We start from the raw sequence: 21,258 nt of genomic DNA, 5'->3' as shown, positions 1-21,258 counted from the left end.
CTCACATACACTCTAGATGCGATTGGGTGGGGGAATACCCGTTACATGTAAAAGATGTAAGAAAAAAGACAAAAGAGAGGGGGGGGGAAGAAAAGGGGAGAGGGGGAATGGGGAAAGGGAAGGGGAAGAAGAGAAGGATGACAAGAAAAAAGAGAAAAAAAGAGAAGAAAAAGAATGGAGGGAGAAAAAGGGAAAGAGGGGGGAGAGTAGAAAAATAAGAAAAAAGAGAAAGGCAGGAAAAAACAGAATGCCAACTAATAAGACAATTCACAAATTAATCAAAAAATACAATATTCATTCTAAATGTATATTGGACTGTGGACCACTATTTCTCCTCTCCTTACAACAAGATAAACCTCCTACAGCCAAGAAGCACATCAAGGTATATAAACGCGTAGGAGCTACTGTCTCGCCCTTTGGGGTATGTTTTTGTGAGTGTTGCTGAATAAAAAGACTTTATATTTTTATACCACCTGGCTCCCTGGCAGTGCACTGTTTTGCTCTTTTTTCTCTCCATTTCTTTTTTACTGTTTTTGCAATTAGCAGCTCTCTATCCAGATTTCCTACTTTTTCCTTTGCAAGGTTGATAACAGATTTGTTGTATTTCTTTTCGACAAATCTGTTTTTAAGAAGTGCAGCTTGCATATTAAATTCCTGCAAATCCGAACAGTTTCCCCTTATTCTACGAAATTGGCCATAAGGGATATTATTTAGCAATATTGTATGATGACAGCAGGAGTTTAAAAAGAAATCATTACATTCAACAGATTTAAGATGGGTTTTTGTATTTATAAGATTATTATTAATATATACACATAAATCCAGAAAGGGAATCAATGTTTTACTAAAATTAGAGGTAAAGCTCTAATTTAGAGTATTCTGATTTAAATAAGTTAGAAATTGCATTAAAAGTTCCTCATCACCTCTCCAAATGAAAATAATGTCATCAATATAGTGACGCCATTGGACCGGGTATGTGCCAAAGGGATTGTTATGATATATATAATCTTCCTCCCATGTTCCCAAAAAAAGGTTTGCATAGCTTAGCGGTAACCTGGTCCCCATGGCAGTACCACATAACTGTAAATAAAATTGCCCCTCAAACCAAAAATATTTACGTGTTAAAATAAATTTTATTCCATCTAAGATTAATTGAATTTGAAGAGGGTTTAAAATCTTTTTTTCTTTTAAAATTCTTTCAGAAGCTTCACATTCTTTTGCATGGTTGATGACTATATAAGGATGCAACATCGATTGTACATAAAATCATATCATCTACCCATTTAATGTCTCTTAAATCATATCATATCATCTACCCATTTAATTATGTTTCTCTTTAAGACTGGGAGGGCTTTTTTTTAATAATGAACATACAGTAGATGGTAGGTGCTTCTCTTCTCTCAAAATGTCTTGAAGGGCTCTCTACTCTACCTCTATACGGTTTGGGTTTCTCCTGTGAATAATCTCATTTTTCTTAAAGGTTCTGATGTGTTGAGTTTGTAATCTCTGTTTTTTGTGCAATTCCTTATTTTGCCTGTGGCATAATCTTTCTTATCCCATATAAATTTGGATTTTTTGGTGGCTATTATATTTTTTTCTAATAGATCCAATTTATCTTGTAACTCCATGTCCAATCTATAAAAGTCAGACATGGAGTCCAGAGGGGCTAATTTATCCTTTAAATCATTAATGGAGTCATCTAATGCTTTGAGATTAACCTCATGCTCCGTAATGAGTAATTTCATTAAATCAACTGAACATTAATCTATAATTCTGTTCCATGCTCCCAAAAAGACCTGATCATCTGTGTTAGTTGTGGGCTGTCAAATAATCATAATTTGGGAGCAATATGGTATGTTAACCGCCCTGATACCACTGAGGGGACCAGAAAGACAGATGGCAAAAATCCAAATCTAATATTGGTACAGGTATACAAAATAATAATAGGTCTAGGTCTCTAATGAAACCATGATAGGTGAGAACAAGGTCAGCAGTAGAGTGAGGAATATTAAGAATTTGCTCATTCACAGCCACTACACTACACCTAAAACTAAGACGTGGCTGGGGGGTAAACCAAAAGTATAATTTAAATGTGGGAATTTTAAGGCATGCGCCTTTATGTTGCCAGCAAAGATATTCCACAATTGGAACAATTCTAAAGAATATGAAATTGGGACCTTTATTAATTGTATCACCACCGGAGTGATTTACATGGCCTTGTGTGATTGCGGAAAGAAATACGTGGGCAAGACCCACTGTCAGTTTAGACGTTGGATCTTGGAACACGTGGGGTCGGACCGCAATCACCTGGAAACCCCACTAGCAAGGCATATAAATGAGGCCCATGATGGCAGCACACAGGGCCTTAAACTCTTTGGTATAGATCACCTTAACATCGTCCAGAGAAAAGGTGATTGGAATCAGATCCTCCTGCAGAGGGAATGCAGGTGGATCTATGACTTGCAAAAGCTAGCTCCAAAGGGACTCAACAAGGGGTTTCTATTTACCCAGTTTTTGTAGCACCACCTAATCAGATGCTTATATTCCATTCTAAGTTTTTTTGTAGTGTATTTGTACATTTCACTATTGTGTGTCTATTGCTCCTTTATTCACCTTACAGGCGCTTGTTATGTCCCCTCTTTGGTCCGGTGCCAGGGAGAGGGACGGCTGCGGTGTATGGGAGCAGCGGAGTTCCGTGGCATACCCGGAAAGCAGGAGACGCCATCATGAGGCTCGCGCATGTGCAATGCAGCCGTGTGCATGCGCAGAGAGGCGAGAAGTTTCGGTGGCCATTTTAGGTTCACAAATGCACAGTGGAGTCTTTGCGCATGCGTAGACCCCAGAGTTTCGGTGGCCATCTTAATAGAGGCCCCGAAAGGGACTAAATGTCCCAGAAGCCTGAGGGACATGCAGGTAAAATGTTGACACAGTTTGGCAGTTACAGAGAGTTATTGGAATTGCTGGCAGTTGTTGGAAGGAGAGAACCATCCAGTACAGGAAATGTCCAAAAGTCAAAAGAGCCCAGCTGGGCTGTTTGCACCATGAGAAGCTCACTGTTCCAGCTCTATTCACTTTTGGACATTTCCTGTACTGGCTGGATTCAAAGTCTGCTTCAGCGGGTCATTTACCCTTTAGTATCTTGCTTTGCCAGTTATACTCCCTTGCCATACACAAAGCTCTTACTATCTGTTTTTTTGTGTGAGGTCTGTGCCCCACAGTCTACCTCTATTTAGCTTTGAGACCCAATATTGGTCCATTAGGGTGTACCTCAGGAATTTTTTCTGTGGCATGTGCAATACAGCCTTTTGACATTCATCCTAGAGATTCAGTGTCAGTCTGTCACTGTATACCTTATGGACTCTGTTACAGGGTTGAGGGAAGTACCAGGTGGCTACGGTCTACCTGGGAATGGGCCAGAAGAATGGGTTTATACCCTGAAACGTTATGTTGCACCCCTTACCATGCACTTTTATATTCCCCGTGTTTTCCTCCCCCTTTCCCTTCCACCTTTCCATTCCCCTTCCCTGTTCTTGTCCCTGTCCTAGCATTTATTATCTCTCCTGGTCTTTGTTTGACCTATTATGTGCATCATACGTGTATAATTAAATTTGAGTTTGGCTGATCCTTTGGCTCTTTGATCTATTCTTTTGAGTGTTGGGAATGTAGACGGACGTTCACAGAGGTACACAATTGGAGACTTTATAAGGTGAAATTATAACGAGGCTTTATTGTGCCTTTTCCTTAACATTAGGAAACCATCCAAACAAGGGGAAACAAAGCTTCTATTCACTTGGGAGTGGTTCTAGTGAAATACCATGCAATTCACAACTCCCTTAGTTAAGCATGTCTCCCAGCCCCAAAACATATAGCATGAAATAAGCAGATATAAGAAGTCTCTTAAGAATGAAAGTCTTATCTGTTCCTTGGAGGGAAAATCTCCTCTGTTCCTGGTACAGCTCCTTTCCCTCAGGGTGTGTCAGCATTCAGGTTTAGAAGTTTTCCCTGTGTCTTGAAATCAGCTATGCTGTGTCTTCTGGCAGAGCTCAAGACAGGTTGTGAAAGTAAAGACAATCTCTCCTCTTCTCTCCCAAGTTCAGCTCAGGTATGAGCTAAGGAGACACACTTCCTGTCTCAACAGACAGGCTTTTGTAAGCAATCTAAATCAGGCAGGTGGTGTTTATTAATTGACTACCAGCAGTTAACCACCACACTGCTAGATTAAAAGCACATTACTTGAACAGGGATTACTCCCCTGTTACAGGAACATTTGTGCTTTAATGTTATATACTGGGGTGTGTATGATTTCACTGTAAGTGGTCCTGAAAGGGTTTATCCCACTGTGCTGGGATTCTTCTCAGGTGGAGGCGCTGCACAGAGGACAACGAGATCTCACCCCAGGCTCACAGTGGCGGAAGCTCAGGCCTTCTGTGAGCCACAGGTAACGGCAGCACACGTAGTTCCGTTAGACACAGAAAAAGGGGGTTACATTTGAAGGTGCAGCTGAGATTCATCCCTGGGGTGCTCAATCTTAATTAAGTGTCAGGAACCGGTGTTCTCCTCGCTTCCCACACAAAGCACTCCCTCTCCGCAGGGAGCCCCTGCACACACAAAACAAGCCTGCCTTACTGTCCTCCACGGCTCCTCGCCCCTGCCGCCGTCGCGGGATCACTCCCCTCGGCGATTCCTCTGCTCAATGCCGGGCGCGCCCACGCCCTCCTACACGCACGCCTATATGCACGCCAGCCTCAGATGTTATGTGCATGCAGTCTCAGCTTACAGAGCACATGCCTAACAGAGCACTTTTAACCTCTGCTTCTGCAGTGAGGCGTCACCCCCAAGCATCACACAGTTCAATGCAAAGCAATGATTACACTCAGCTGGGCTGTAACACCTCTCTCCTATCAGGGAGGACTCCTTGCAGTCCTCCAGGCCTGCCCCCTTTTCCCATTGGCCTGCCCAGCTTTATTATGCCTGTGCTTCCCATCACTCGTCGCTCGACATAGATCTGTATGGAAGCATTTGACTATTCTCTCAGTGACTCCTCAGGTATTGACGCGGATTGGACGACTACCCCCTCTGACACTCGACTTTGGCTCTACTTGGACTTCGTGACTTCTGGCATCCCTGACCTTGGCAACGGCAATAACTACTCCTTCTCTACTACCGGTACCGGCAAGTATTGTCTTCACTACTATACCTGGCCTGGCAACAATAACACCACCCCTTTGCTGCGGGTGCGTGTATCCCTACTGCACCGACACACTTTATTCGAGCAAATACCCGGTATGTACCTGGCAGATACCTGGAATGCGCCGCTCCTCACCTCTGACAAGCCCCGTTGCATTTGCCTTCCCAGCCTGGGTTCATGCCTGGCTGATGGGCGGCTGATCTGTTAAATGATAATGATTAGGATTTAATAGGCTGCAATGCTTCGCGTGACTACCAGATGGCATAAATTCATGAATTGTAATGCAGTGTATATATATATACTGTGCAGTATTGCAGCCAGCGGGAATAAAATGCTTCAATCCCTGCTTGGAAAATAACTCAATGCACTCGGGCAGAAAACAGTCACAAACCTCAATACAACCGGGTATACCCGAATTCGTGGGACTAGCCAAGCTCGAATAAAGTGTGTCGCCAGTGTACGTCCCACCTCAGCACAGGGGACGGGTCTGGTCTGCGGGCAGCACCGGCGTAACATTATGTCGAGCCCACAAGACGCAGACCAGACCGAACTACAGCAGTTTCTCTCTAATCTGCTTCAGCATAACCAGGCCATGGCGGATCAAATTGTGGCACTTACACGCCAGGTCACAGTACTCTCAGACAGGGTACCGACCGCGACCCCGCCAGATGTAAGCCCCCACTCTGCAAGCGCAGTTAGCAGCTCAGATGTAAGGATTCCTCCTCCCAAGCCTTATGCAGGTGAACCGCAAGATTGTAGGGGTTTCCTAAACCAGTGTGAGGTGCAGTTTGAAATGGCCCCCCATCTCTACAATACTGATCGCAATAAAGTAGCCTACATTTATATCCTCCTCACTGGCAGCGCCCTGGCTTGGGCTTCCCCGGTTTGGGAGCGACGTTCTGACCTTACCCAAGAATACCCAGCATTTAAAGCCAAGTTTCAACGGGTATTCGATTCCCCTGCTCGTCGGGAGATGGCATCTGTTTCTCTCCTCCAGATCACGCAGGGACGGCGAACGGTGACACAGTATGCTGTGGAATTCCGGACTCTAGCAGCCGAGACTAACTTGGGACAAGAGGCTCTCGTCTCTGTATTCTGGCAAGGCCTGGCAGATCCCATCAAGGACGAACTCTCTCGCCAATCCAGGCTGGATCAACTGGAGGTCCTGATTGATTTGGCCGACCGAGTGGATCCAGGTACGCCGCTCAGAGCGTCAGCGCGCTCGCTTTCATAACTTTCAAGTTCCGTTCTCCATTACTCCCAGCAGCACTCCTGCTCCCTCAAGTGCTACCACACCTCTTCGTCCTGCACTGGAGTTGCCAGAGCCAATGCAATTGGGGGTACAACGCATCCGCACACCGATACGGCAGTTCCGCCACGCCGGGGGATTGTGTTTCTACTGCGGATCCATAGAACATCGGGTTCGGGAGTGTCCATTGTGTCCGGGAAACGGGAACACCCAGTGTACAGAGGGGCTCTCTCTGGGTGTAATGTCTCCACGTCCCCTTCTTAAAGGTGAACTCCTTAAGAAACTTACATTTCCAGTCTTCCTTTCAGGCGATAAGTTCAAGACTTCTACCGCCACTTTCATTGACTCAGGAGCTGGAGCTGGAGGAAACTTCGTGGATCTAGAATTCGCCAGGGTTAACCGCATACCACTAGTAAGGAAGAAGGTTCCCATCGCACTCGTCGGTATCGATGGACGTCCTCTTACCCCGGCCCACATCTCCTTAGAGACGGCTCCCTTGCTTCTGTCTTCACATCTACACAAGGAGACCTTAGTTCTCTATGCCATTCATGCTCCTGGGATACCCATCACCCTTGGTCTTCCTTGGCTACAGCTTAATAATCCTCTCATTGACTGGACTTCCTCCGCTCCCATTTCCTGGAGGCCAAGGTCAGGCGAGACTCGTCAACTGCTGGCCAATACCTCTGTTCCTGAAGTTATTCTATCTTCCGTTTACCATCAATTCTGGGACGTTTTCAATAAGGTACAGTCAGACCTCTTGCCGAAACACAGGACTTACGATTGTCCAATCGATCTAGTTCCTGGTTACTCCCTACCCAAGTCCAAGACCTACCCCTTGTCGTTACCAGAATCTCACGCTATGGATGAATATATCCAGGAGAATCTCAAGAAAGGCTTTATTCGTCACTCAAATTCCCCAGCAGGGGCTGGGTTTTTCTTCGTCAAGAAAAAGGATGGGTCGTTGAGGCCTTGCATCGACTATAGGGGTTTAAACCACATCACTATTAAAAATTGTTACCCCCTTCCCCTTATTACCGAACTGTTCGATAAATTACAGGGGGCCAAGATTTTTTCCAAGTTGGATCTACGTGGTGCCTATAACCTGGTGCGCATCAGGAAGGGGGATGAATGGAAGACGGCCTTCAACACGTGTAGTGGACACTACGAATATCTGGTAATGCCTTTCGGCTTATGTAATGCTCCCGCTGTCTTCCAGGATTTCATCAACGACGTCTTTCGTAAGGTACTCAATATTTTTGTTATTGTATACTTGGATGATATCCTGATTTTTTCCAAAGATTTCCAGGACCATATACGCCACACCTCCTACGTCCTTTCCCGTCTCCGTGAACACCATTTGTACGTCAAACTGGAGAAGTGCACCTTTCATACGACCTTTACTCCGTTCCTGGTATATATAATTTCCAATGAGGTTTATGATGGACTCCGGTAAACTTCAAGCGGTCACTGAATGGCCAAGACCCAATTCTCTCAAGGCCATACAACGTTTTTTAGGCCTCGCTAATTATTATCGTAAGTTTATACGGAGTTTTTCCACCATTGTGGCACCCCTTACTGCGCTCACCAAAAAAGGAGCTGATCCTTCTGCTTTGTCATCCGTGGCCATTTCCGCCTTCGAGACACTCAAGAAAGCCTTTATATCCGCACCTATTCTCCATCATCCCGACATTGAACTTCCCTTCGTCCTGGAGGTCGACGCTTCTGATTGCGGCGCTGGTGCCGTTCTGTCTCAGAGACCCACGTCCCAAGATAAGTTACATCCCTGTGCATATTTTTCCAAGAAATTCTCGTCTGCCGAGAAGAACTATGACGTGGGTAACAGGGAACTTCTGGCCGTGAAGATGGCTCTTCAAGAGTGGAGACACCTGCTGGAGGGGTCGAAAGAGCCGTTTACTATTCTCACGGACCACAAGAACCTTCTTTACATAGAGAACGCTCGACGTCTTGGTCCACGACAGGCTCGTTGGGCTCTTTTTTTTTCTCGATTCGATTTTCACCTATCCTATATCCCCGGGACCAAGAACGTAAAGGCAGACGCACTCTCACGAATACATTCTTCTGAAGAGAGGCCAGAGGAATCGTTGGAGACTATCCTTCCACATGAGAGGATTCTCGCAACGTCTACTTTCAAGAATCTTGACAGGATTTTGCACTCCCAGAGACGCATTCCCAAGGACTTGGTCGTTCCCGACAACGAACTCTTTGTACCATCCAAATTTGTTCCAGAGGTCCTGTCTTGGGGTCACTCCTCTAAATCTGCAGGTCATCCAGGTTTTAAGAAGACTACTGATCTCATTCGTCGGAATTTCTGGTGGCCAAGGATGTCTCAAGATATTCTGGAGTTTACCCGCGCATGTCCCACGTGCGCTCAAAGCAAGACTCTCCGTCAAAAGCCTCAGGGTTTTCTGTTACCCCTTCCAGTTCCCGACTGCCCCTGGTCCCACATTTCGATGGACTTCATCGTGGAGTTGCCCAGGTCCAGAGGAATGAACTTGGTGGTCGTGGACAGGTTCTCGAAGATGTCCCATTTCATTCCACTTAAAGGATTACCCACCTCCCCCGCCCTTGCTGATATCTTTACGGAGCAGATTTTCCGGATTCATGGGATCCCTTCGTCCATTGTTTCTGACAGAGGTTCTCAGTTCGTATCCAAATTTTGGAGAGCTTTCACGAAGAGATTGGGCATCTCTTCTTCTTTCTCTTCCACCTATCATCCTCAGTCCAATGGACAAATGGAGAGAATCAATCAATCCCTGGAGAAGTACCTGAGATGTTTCATATCCGATTTCCAGGATGATTGGGCTCAACTCCTCTCTTGGGCAGAGTATGCCATCAATTCTGCAAAAAACGAGTCCACCCAGGAGTCACCATTCATTATAAATTATGGGTTCCATCCTCCCTGTCTTCCCATCCCCAACATCCCTTCTGGAGTACCAGCCGTAGATGAACGCATTTCTTCCCTCCAAACCGCATTGTCCAGGATTCAGTCTACCCTTCTCAACTCCTCCCGCAGATCGAAACTACAGGCCGATCGTCGTCGTCGTTCGGCGCCCAGTTACAAACCAGGGGATTTGGTATGGCTCTCCTCTAGGAATATCCACCTCAAGGTACCATCTCCTAAACTGGCACCTAAGTTCCTGGGTCCCTTCCCTATTTGTGAACAAATCAATCCCGTGGCATTCCGGCTCCAACTACCACCCAGTATGAAGACTCCCAATGTCTTCCATGTGTCCCTCTTAAAACCATTTATCTCCAGTCAATTCTTTCTGGATCAGACTCGTAAACCAGATCCCATTACTGTACAAAATAATGAGGAATACGAAGTTCACTCTCTTTTGGATTCTCGCCTATCCATGGGTCAGCTTCAGTTCTTGGTGCAGTGGAAGGGCTTTGGCCCTGAAGAGAGATCCTGGGTACCTTCAAAGGACATTCATGCCCCGGCCCTTCTTAAGTCCTTCAGAAGAAAGTTTCCAGAGAAACCGTTCTTGGACCGTCCCTGAAGAGGGGGGTACTGTCAGGAATCGGCGTTCTCCTCGCTTCCCACACAAAGCACTCCCTCTCCGCAGGGAGCCCCTGCACACACAAAACAAGCCTGCCTTACTGTCCTCCACGGCTCCTCGCCCCTGCCGCCGTCGCGGGATCACTCCCCTCGGTGATTCCTCTGCTCAGCGCCGGGCGCGCCCACGCCCTCCTACACGCACGCCTATATGCACGCCAGCCTCAGACGTTATGTGCATGCAGTCTCAGCTTACAGAGCACACGCCTAACAGAGCACTTTTAACCTCTGCTTCTTCAGTGAGGCGTCGCCCCCAAGCATCACACAGTTCAATGCAAAGCAATGATTACACTCAGCTGGGCTGTAACACCTCTCTCCTATCAGGGAGGACTCCTTGCAGTCCTCCAGGCCTGCCCCCTTTTCCCATTGGCCTACCCAGCTTTATTATGCCTGTGCTTCCCATCACTCGTCGCTCGACATAGTTCTGTATGGAAGCATTTGACTATTCTCTCAGTGACTCCTCAGGTATTGACGCGGATTGGACGACTACCCCCTCTGGCTCTCGACTTTGGCTCTACTTGGACTTCGTGACTTCTGGCATCCCTGACCTTGGCAACGGCAATAACTACTCCTTCTCTACTACCGGTACCGGCAAGTATTGTCTTCACTACTATACCTGGCCTGGTAACAATAACACCACACTCCGGATACGCTCCCTTTGCTGCGGGTGCGTGTATCCCTACGTCCCACCTCAGCACAGGGGACGGGTCTGGTCTGCGGGCAGCACCGGCGTAACATTAAGACAGTCAGATCAAAATAGGGAACATGTCCTAACCATCCCGCCAGAGCATCTAAGATTGGGCCCTACGACGTCATGCATCTCCCAGCCACGTGGTCGCCATTAGTCTAGTGGCAGTATCCCTGCCCTTGCCTGATTTGCACGACATCCTAAGACAGATACCGTGGTTCACCAAAGCCCTTATTTTAGATGCAAAATGGGATGCCGACATCCAGTGGAGTACACTCCTAGTCGATTGCCGCAGTGATATCCCAATGGACAATGCCCCCCAGTTTCTACAGCTTCCCGAAGCCCCACCCGGCGGAGTCCGCTTATATACACCAAACTGAGCATGAGAACAGAGGCCACTACTGCTACCCCTAATGTGGAAGAGCATCAGGTGCCAACATCTGTCCCTCCCCCAGGGAGCCCTAGTCAGAGTGAAGCTGGCAGTCGGCAGTCCGGACGAAGCCACCGCAGTATCAGCAGTTCAGATGGAGCTCAGTTACTTGCAGGAGTCCTACAGCAACTGACTGAGAAAATTAGTCCGGTGGCCCCGGTACACCCCTATCACAAGTTGAAAGCTTTCTATGGGATGCAGCCCACACCGCTGGGAGAAGAGGCATTTGAAGATTGGTGAGACCTTGCGGTGCAAGTACTGCCAGAGTGGACATGCACGGACGCTGTCAAGACACAGAGAATCATGGAATGTCTACGCCCCCAGCTGCCAACATCATATGACTATATCGTGAGTGCCATGAAGAGGCTGATCCTCAAAACCTTATCTGAGCTCTAACCAACGCCTATGGCACTAAAGTCGACCCCATTGCATTGCTGGCCCAGTTCCATGTCCTCAAGCAAAAGGAGGGGGAAGACTTATCCGATTTCCTACGACGGCTGCAGCTGACTCTGTGGACCCTAATTAACAAGAAGTTCATCTGCACGGCTGAGCTGGATGATTACCGAACCAGGCAATTCTTGCAGGGAGCATCGCTCACACCCCTCTCGTGGCCAGAATATGCTGTATGCTCTCCACCATGAACCTTCCCAACTTTGAGGACCTAATGGACCAAATACAAGAGGCCATCTTATGGTTTCAGACCCCCAAGTTGTCCCGTGAATCCTCCAAAGGAGAGAGTCGTGTGACTCCAGCAAAGGAGTCCCGCAAAGAAGATACCAAAGGGACGCTGGCCCAGAAGTCCAATGAGACAGAAACTGCCGAGGATAATCCTCCTCCAAGGGTGCCTTTCTCCGCATCCAGGATGCCTCAGAGAATGACCCCTACCTCAAGTGCCAGTGCGATCCAAAGCCACAACTGCTACACCTGTTATTAGGAAGGTCACTTTGCAAACGATTGCCTGAAGTCAAGAACCCCTACTCCGGGAGCTATGGCCTTCATGGTTCAAATGACAGAACTGTCCTCCACATCCTTGGAGAGCACCCCAACACCCAGCCCTGAAGAGGCACCCAAACCGGAGGCCTACAGTGAGTAGGTCCAGCGGCTATCAAACAAATCCTAGTGGAAGGGATATATCCTCAGCACTGCTGGACACAGGGTAACAGGTGACCATCATTTATTGCCCCTTCTTTGATTCGCACATCAAAAACCTGCCTATGCAGTCGGTGGAGAAGATGAAACAATGGGGCCTCAGCAAGGAAGACTACCCCATTGACGGTGTGGTTCAAGTACGGTTGGGCATACTGCAACTGAACACCAACAAGACCCACCCCATGGAAGTGGAGGGTTTAATATGTCCCGAGTCCTGTGAGCACCCAAGCTCCCCCATCATATTGGGGACCAACGCAGATGTGGTGCGGGCTCTAATCCGAACTTATCTGTCACATGCGGTTGAATTACCCCTATCTTCCCTACAGATCCACTCAGTCTTCAAAGAGGAGTGCTACAGGATCACCGCCCAAGATGGATTCGTTCAATTCTTTAATCTAGAGAAGGGATTGACCGAGATTCTACCAGGGGGAGTGAAGCGCATGGCTGTGGTATCCAGCTACCTGGCACATGACGACGCCGACTGGCATTTCTCCCTAGAGACTACACCCAAAGAGGACACCAAAAGGGGGTTCCGGGTGGTACCAGAATTGAAGGAGTGGAAGACTGCCCTTCCAAATAGCTTCAAAGTGGCAATACAGAACATTTCGCCTCACCCCATATGGTTTAACGTTGGTCAAGCACTGGATCGGATGTACCCGGTTATGCCCACGGAATTCCTGGCCCATGTGAACTCCGCAACCGTGCAAGAAGAGTAAGCCGGACTACAGTTCGACTTCGGGGAATCGACCCTGCCCGCGTACTGAAAGAAGCAGTAACGTACCAAATTTGAATAGCACCGGGAAGTATTCTCCACCAGCGAGATGGATGTGGGTTGCAGCAAGAACGCCCAGAATACGATCCGGCTGAATGACGCCACGCCATTCCCGGAGTAGTCCATTGACTCTAACATCAACACGTAAATACTTATTTTCTCTGTCCCACGTGTGACATCATCAGGAGGGAGGATATGTAGACCTCGGCGCCATCTACGTTACGTCAGCGCGGCTTCATGTGACTTTCCATTGCCGCCGTGCATTCCAGAGAATACATACATGATTTACTCTGTGTATTGGCTGACGACATAACGTCATCGTGGCTTTGCACAACCTCACATGGTCCCCGCAGTGTAATTCGGATCAATCTTGATAGATGTCTGTCTTCCATCAGTCTTTTGTTCCAAGGCCAGCATTGCGCATGCGTAATGATAATCCATCTGAATCGTTGATATTCTCCCATCCTGGGTGGCAAGTGTTTTCCATCATCAACAGACTGCATGTTGGATATATAAAAACTTTCTGGGGGTTCACTCTTTAAGTCATTTCATCACTTGAAAAAGACAATATAGAGTCGAAACGTCGTCTTTTTGGCTCATTAAATTAAGCATTAGAATATCCGAATTGCCTTGTGTCATTCTTTGAGCACCGGTAATTATAGAAATTATTTTGATTATATGGTGTGCAGCAGGTAACCTTATTTTTTTTCTAAATCCCATAAGCCCATAAATAAACTCGCATATGAGGGTGCAAAAGAAGTGCCCATAGCTGTACCCTTTTTTTGTAACTAAAATTGTGCATCAAAAAGAAAGTACTTGTGATTGAGGAAAAAAGTGATGGATTCTAACAAAAAAGTGCATTGTGAAATTGTCACGCTCTCCTCACCAACAAGGCAGGACCACGGTGCTGAGGTGGGAATGGATATAATGCCACCCAAAGCCATGAGGGCACATCTGGAGTGTAGATTTGGTCATGGTAGCAGGGTTGGGGTTGGAGATGTATGGATGTTCGATATACTTTCTGGGGTCAGAGTAGGAGAGGTGCGGAACGTTGCAGGTACTATTAGCCGTGTCCAGAGTTGGAGAGAGTAGAGTCATCGCTGTCCGGTTGCCGAGGTCAGGTTTGGAGAGTAGAATGGTCGATAGTCTGAATGCTGAGGTCAGGTCTGGAGAAGTGCGGATTGTCGCGGAAATCCGGGTCGGTACATAGAATTAGGAGCAGCAAGACAAGGCAAGACTGTGGAGGCAGAGAGAGGTAAGAACAACGCAACTGGTTCTATGATCAGCCGATTTGCCAGTGCGGCAGCTGAGCATAAGTAGGAGAGAAAGTCCAATGAGGAACCTGCAGCATGGGGTTGTGTGTCCACAAGGAACACATCAACCAACTTTCAAGCATCACATAAAAGATGGGGTTCCACTACACCTAGTAAAACAATATTTAAAACTATACCTATGGACATCTCCAGTTTTGATTCAGACACCTCAGATCCAGACTCCATCACACATACTCAGTTTTATTTGATAAATCTGATAACAACTGGAGGGACTGGGGTTCAGATGTGGGTAATGGTTCCAACAAGTCTGTTGCCACATCCATCAATTAACAACTCAGATCTTCTCCACAGCCTTCTTCTCAAGCAGAGTAAAAAAAAATGAACCGGACCAGAAGATCACAGAGGAAAAGGGGAACAAAGAGGCAGAAGCAAGAAAAAGAAGTATGCCTAAATATCTCGAATATGACACTATCATTGGATCAACAATCCTTACTTAATAAGGGCTTCGCCCACAACAGGACTTTCAATTGTTTCAAACGATAATTGATTTACAAAAGTTCACCAGGAAACTGGTTCTCAAGAAATGTTTATCTTCTAATAGGGGATTAAGAGAATCTACTCAAACACTGGCTGGAGGTTTACAGATACAGGGGGGGGGGATAAATAAATAGAGGAAAAGAAGGAGCACACAGGAGACTTGTTTTGAGTTTGAAAAAACTTCAATAAAGTATTCACAGCATCAGAGCTAATAAAGGTAACGTTTCAGGACTAATGCGTCCCTTCCTCAGACCCAGCACCTCCTACATACAGGTGGGGGGTGGCACACCTATTGATCAGGAACCATCTACGATTGTCTTCTTATACACTTTAGGATGCATGTACCCTCTCTGACCAAGATGGCCTTTTAGAAGAACAGAGTGAATCACATACTACATACATACCCAGCCATTGTTGGACCATCAAGATTCGGGTTTAAGGAGAAAGTCAATCTTCAACCCAAACTCCAATAGAGGACCTTTCATCAACACTTTCGAAAGATTGGGGGAGAGGGACTTGAGAATTGTAGCCAGTGGTTTTTCCTATTCATATGGGAGTCCTAACAATTTAACACTGAAGTACAATTAGAAGCCCTTAAGAGGGCTAGTACAACAGTAATAAAAAATGCTGATAAAGGGGGTGCCCTAGTTATTCAATCGGCCTTATAATATCAAAAGGAGGCATTTAGACCAAAAAGGTGACACACAATTTTATTTACGTTTGAAGAGTGATCCTACTCAATTATATCTGGGAGAACTCCAACAACTTATACATTTAGGTAAAATCTTATGTGTGTTGAACAGTAAGGAGTCTGAGTTTTTGAGCTGTCAACATTCCGTGATTCCAGTATTCCACCATCTCCCAAAGATCCATAAATAGCTTGTCGACCATCCAGGTCGACCCATTGTAGCTAGTATTGGATATTTGGGAGATGGTTTATCACGGTATGTGGATAGTTTTCTTCAACCTTTGGTTTTTCAATTTGCCTTCATTTATATGAGATACCATAGATCTCCTTGTCACTTTGCAGGGTATTAAATGGACACCACAATACAGGTGGGTCACCTTGGATGTGAACTCCCTGTATTAAATTATAGAACACATGCATGGTTCAGAGTGATAAGGCACTTTCTGGATTTATCCGACCTCCCTATTTCACAATGCAATTTATTTGTTAGAATCCATCGCTTTTTTACTCACTCACAATTATTTTCTTTTTGATGCACAATTTTAATTACAGAAAAAGGGCATAGCTATGGGGACTTCTTTTACACCCTCATATGCAAATTTATTTGCGGGCTTATGGGAATTAGAACACATTTATAATGACACATTAGTTTCGTAAGCAAATTATTTACTACAAACGGTATATTGATTACCTGATTTTCATTTGGGATAGGGATGGTATTTCTTTACTCGCTTTTATTCAGATTTTGAACACCAACAATCTTAATTTACATTTCACTTTTGAGCACAACATGCACCACATCAACTATTTGAATGCGGCCCTGTATATTGACATGGAGAGACAAATTCAAACCGACATTTTCACACAGATGCACTCAAGGAACTCGCTCCTCTGTACTCAAAGTTGCCATCCTACAGTAGGTCCTTGATTAAGGGCATCCCCAAAGGACAATTCATTAGATTGAAAAGGCTGTGTTCAGATAGGGAGACCTTTCTGGTTGAGTCTCAAAATGCATAGATTCACTGCTAGGGGATTTACATTTGAAAATATTTATGAGGACTTTGCCTATGCTGATTCTCTAGATAGGACAGAATTAATTAAACACACCACTAAAGGTACGAAATATAAGAAGGGTAGCAATCAATATAGAAAAGCTGATATGACGTGCCCGATATTTATCACGACCTACAATCCAGAGGCACAACAAATCTGATATATTGTGCAGAAGCACTTGAATACCTTATCCTTAGATAAAGAAATTAATTTAGTTATTCAAAATTGGCATACATTTGTCTTTAGAAAGGCCAGGACATTGGCATCACAAGTCATTGAGTATATTTAGTTCGAAATGTTCAACAGCAAGTATACAGGGGATACCTACAGACTTTTTTAGTTGTGGCCGGTGCTCAATGTGCTAATACACTAACCCAACTAAAAAAGTGACTCTTTCAAAGTAAGAATATTGGATTAACACATTTATAAATTGTCAAACGAGTTTTGTGGTGTATCTTTTACAGTGTGGGTGTCATAAAAACTATATTGGCCGTACTATTAGACCTTTGAGATCTCGCATTATTGAACATGTTCGTTTGAGCAAGCAAAAGGATATGACCCATTGGTTTCATTCAAAGGCATTGAACATGTTTCACCCAATGCTCTAGGTGGCGATCAATTGAAGTTAAACCAAAGAGAGATGTATTGGATCTACACTTTGAACACTTTAAGTCTCATAGGAATCAACATCGATTGGGAACTTAAACATTTTCTAACTGATTAAATTATCTATCTCTGAGTGTTCAGTGTGTGACTTTTTCAATATATCTCCCTTTTTATCATTATATCTGCCATATGAGATATACAATATCCTTGCATGCTATTACTATTCTATGTATTTTCTGTTTCCTGATTATCATTGTCATCATAAATGTATTATAAACTTATGATTATGCTCCCTTTGATAAGGATTGTGTGTATTTTTGTACTGTCCTCCAATTTATTAATACTGATGTTGCGTGTTTTGCAACATCTTTGATTTCCAGGGTTCTGTATCAGAATAATATAGTTGATCAGATTTTCTGGATATAATTATTGCTCAGGATCATATAATACAGATGCATTTATACATATAGATATCAATTGATATCTGTATTATCTTTGTATATTTGTTCTTAATTTACAGTACATTTGATTCATTATATGATTCAGGCAGGCGAGTTTCATTATGAGATTCTCTGTGTCATCCTGTTCTTTATACTGTATATTATTCTATTTTGGTTATCAAGGTTCATGATTACTTTTTTTGACCTGGGGTATCCTATAGATTTTGACATCCTCGGTCAGGAAACAGAGACTGTGTATCTCTTGCTATTTAATTATTTATAAAATGTTTTACCAGGAAGTAATACATTGAGAGTTTGCTCTCGTTTTCAAGTATGTCCTGGGCACAGAGTTATGATAATATATGTTTGCATTAAATGAACAGAGGTTATACAGTCAATTCACAGACATTTCATGCACAGATTGAGTTGGAAAATTGGATACAGGGGATAAAAGGGCTGGTGAGTTTCAAGATTGAAATAGAGTTGCTTTAACATCACTGACCATCAGCAAATGGCAGCAAATGGCTCAAGCTCTTTAGCTGCCCTTTGGCTGTGCCAAAGGCTATCTGCCTTTGGGACGATGCAGATGTAGGCTGAAGGGCTTCAGATTGAATGCAATTGTGGTTTCAAAGTCCTTTGTCCTCCTGGCTCATTAACATTCCAGTGGGTGTTTTCGACGTTCCACATAGTACAAGCAAAAGCAGATGTTATCCCGTGCACGCTGGTTCTGTGCAGAGGGGAGCAGCTATTGCAGAACCCCATCAAGCATTTACCTTTGGGGCGATGCAGATGTAGACTGATGCAGCTGTGGGAAAAAACAATGCCTTGAGCTAATTGTTCAGCTTTATCAGAAATGGTGAAGTTGAACCTTGTAGAATGTATTTTTTTTCTGTGGGACTGAGACACTAAGAGATGTGCAGTCTCTCTTCCCTGATCGAGAGGGGATGAGTTTCAATAGCACACAAGCTGAAGCAGAAGTCCTGGCAGACAGCGTGAGACACCAGGGACAGGCTGATCATCAGAGGTGGTGAGACCAGACAGGGTCTTTAACACCAAAGACCATATCTCTGATCTGTTCTATGTTCCCATATGTTTTTAAAGGCTGTACTTTTTGTAAGTATGCATTTGACCATTTTAACTCATAACATTTTATTGTGACCATCTAAACTATCTGTGTATTTATCTTCTCTTGACGAATCACTCAGAGGACTCCAACCCAGATTTGCTACAGTTGGGAGTTCTGCCTGTTTTTTATATATATTTTTTGTGAAGAGACGTCTCATAGGATTTGCCTACTTACAGTGGCGGCCGCCTTTATCCTAGTGTGGCCGTATCGGCGCAACTCTGAAAACCGCGGGCAGATGCAGTATTTGTTGCAGTATGTTCCGGTATTTTAGCCGTGGCTGCTTTGTCCTAGTGCATTTTATTAGCGCTGTCTCGGCATGAATGTGGCATGAATGCGGCATGAATGCGGCATGAACGCGGTGAAGTGAGTGGCATTCGGAAAAAATCCCCGAAAAAAATCGGAGATGTTGGAGAATAAAAGAAGGCGCGACAGTATTTCACACTATCTCTCGGATATTGTGCAAATTTTATTTTTGTTTAATGTTCCTCCCCCCCCTGGTGTCGCACGCTTCCCTTCTTTAGAATATACTATATGTGAAAGGCAATTTAGGAGACAATTCCTATTTATGTTGGGTTTGAGTCAGGGATTATATATTTATATGCACTATATATTTTCAATATTCAGTTTTTGCACATTTCACTTAATTTCACCAAATGTATTTATTGTTTTATCACCAGTCACTGACTTTAAATTAGATTCTTCTTTGCTACTGTAGTTTGTAAGTTTCAGTATAAGACACAGGTATATACACAATAATAGAGGGAGTGTCTATTGAAACATCTTTTATAGCAGAGGGTCTCAGTATAAACGGCTGCTTTCAGTTTTTCACATGATTTTTATGTGTGTAATTTTTACGAAACATTTTTTTTACCATTCTGTGAATAGTTGTTGCACGTATTAAATGGGAAGATTCCTGTCACTTGATATTGAAAGACACATTTGATGTTGACAAGTTGTTTCCAGCTTTTTCATGTGATTCTTTAATTTCTATTTCAAGTTATAATACATTCTGGGGAGATTTCGCTGAAAGTTTATTAATTTGGCAACACTATTAGCCCTTTTAGTTTTGGGAGAAATGAAAATTCGAATTTTGGGGAAAAATGATTAAAATTGTGTGACTGCGTTTGGTACAGTTTCGCAGATCCCTATTTAAAATGACTGCTGCTTTTTTTGCCAATTACAGGGGATTATTGTACATATGTTTCTGCAGTATTCTCAATGCACTTGGCTGCTGTTTCTCCCTGTTGGCTGCTGTGTACTCCAAACAAGTAAACAAGATCATGCCTGCCTCTATGACAATTAAAATCAATTTTTAAGATTGCTTTGATTTATTTAGTGTTTTTCCCAAAATAATGTATTTAAGACACTGCGCTTCTAACGGATAGATTTGACTTTTCAAAGGATGTAATTAATAAGGGTTTGCAAGTGGATTCTTCACAGGCTATGATTCATTTTTTTTTATCGACCCATCATTACATTTATTTCTGGAAATTGATACCTGTTTTTCAAGCCCCTTTTAGGACCTCTTTTCTGTGTATTTAAAAGAAAATGAAAAGCTTCACACTGCAGAGTGCCGGGAAACTGATCTTATTGGCACATCAGTTGCATAAGATGAAAGACGGGAGGATACCTACTATTTTATATTAAGTCTTATAACAATGCAGAATTTTGTGTTTTCATGTTAGTGTAACTGGAGTGTTTTTTGTGTTCTGAGTCCTGTGTTCTCTTCTTTGTGTTTGTTTTTAGAATCTCTGTATGTGACGAGGACAAATTTCGCCACAATGAATTTATCGGAGAGACAAGAATTCCGCTGAAAAAGCTGAAGCCTAACCAAACCAAAAACTTTAGCATCTGTCTAGAAAAGCAGCTGCCTGTGAGTAGTGTTCCATTTTCATGATATTACCTACAGTATATTGATCAGTATATTTCTTTTGGAAGATTTTGGACACATTTGTACATCTTTATTGGGCTGCAGATAAAAGTGTATAATATCCTGGAATCACTCCAATGTGGGGTGTGGCTTGGTTGCCTTCAGACAGTGGAGATGATTGGGTTCTCCCAGACCCGCCCAAAACATAGGATAGCACACAGAGAGGTATATACAGGCATACCCCACATTAACGTACGCAATGGGACCGGAGCATGTATGTAAAGCGAAAATGTACTTAAAGTGAAGCACTACCTTTTCCCACTTATCGATGCATGTACTTTACTGCAATAGTTATATACGTGCATAACTGATGTAAATAACGCATTTGTAACAGGCTCTATAGTCTCCCCGCTTGCGCACAGCTTCGGTACAGGTAGGGAGCCGGTATTGCTGTTCAGGACGTGATGACAGGCGCATGCGTGAGCTGCCGTTTGCCTATTGGGCGATATGTACTTACTCGCGAGTGTACTTAAAGTGAGTGTACTTAAAGCGGGGTATGCCTGTATTGAGATTTTTAAATTAGTACCAAAAAGTATAAAAACACACACATA

General features: G+C 44.3%; 1 protein-coding gene across 2 annotated transcripts in view; it reads left to right on the top strand.

The window, feature by feature from the left end:
* Positions 1-21,258, top strand: part of DOC2B (double C2 domain beta) — a 1,409,852-nt gene that overhangs the window by 948,807 nt on the left and 439,787 nt on the right. For both annotated transcript variants that reach the window (XM_075589564.1, XM_075589563.1), the window contains one exon: positions 20,524-20,650. In XM_075589564.1, the coding sequence (XP_075445679.1) occupies positions 20,524-20,650 (127 nt within the window). The remainder of the gene's footprint in view (positions 1-20,523; positions 20,651-21,258) is intronic.

The sequence above is a fragment of the Ascaphus truei genome, chromosome 3, assembly GCF_040206685.1.
Source record: "Ascaphus truei isolate aAscTru1 chromosome 3, aAscTru1.hap1, whole genome shotgun sequence".
Classification (NCBI taxonomy): Eukaryota; Metazoa; Chordata; class Amphibia; order Anura; family Ascaphidae; genus Ascaphus; species Ascaphus truei.
The sequence above is the reverse complement of the archived record's forward strand: the minus strand, read 5'-3'. Positions and strand labels throughout refer to the sequence as shown.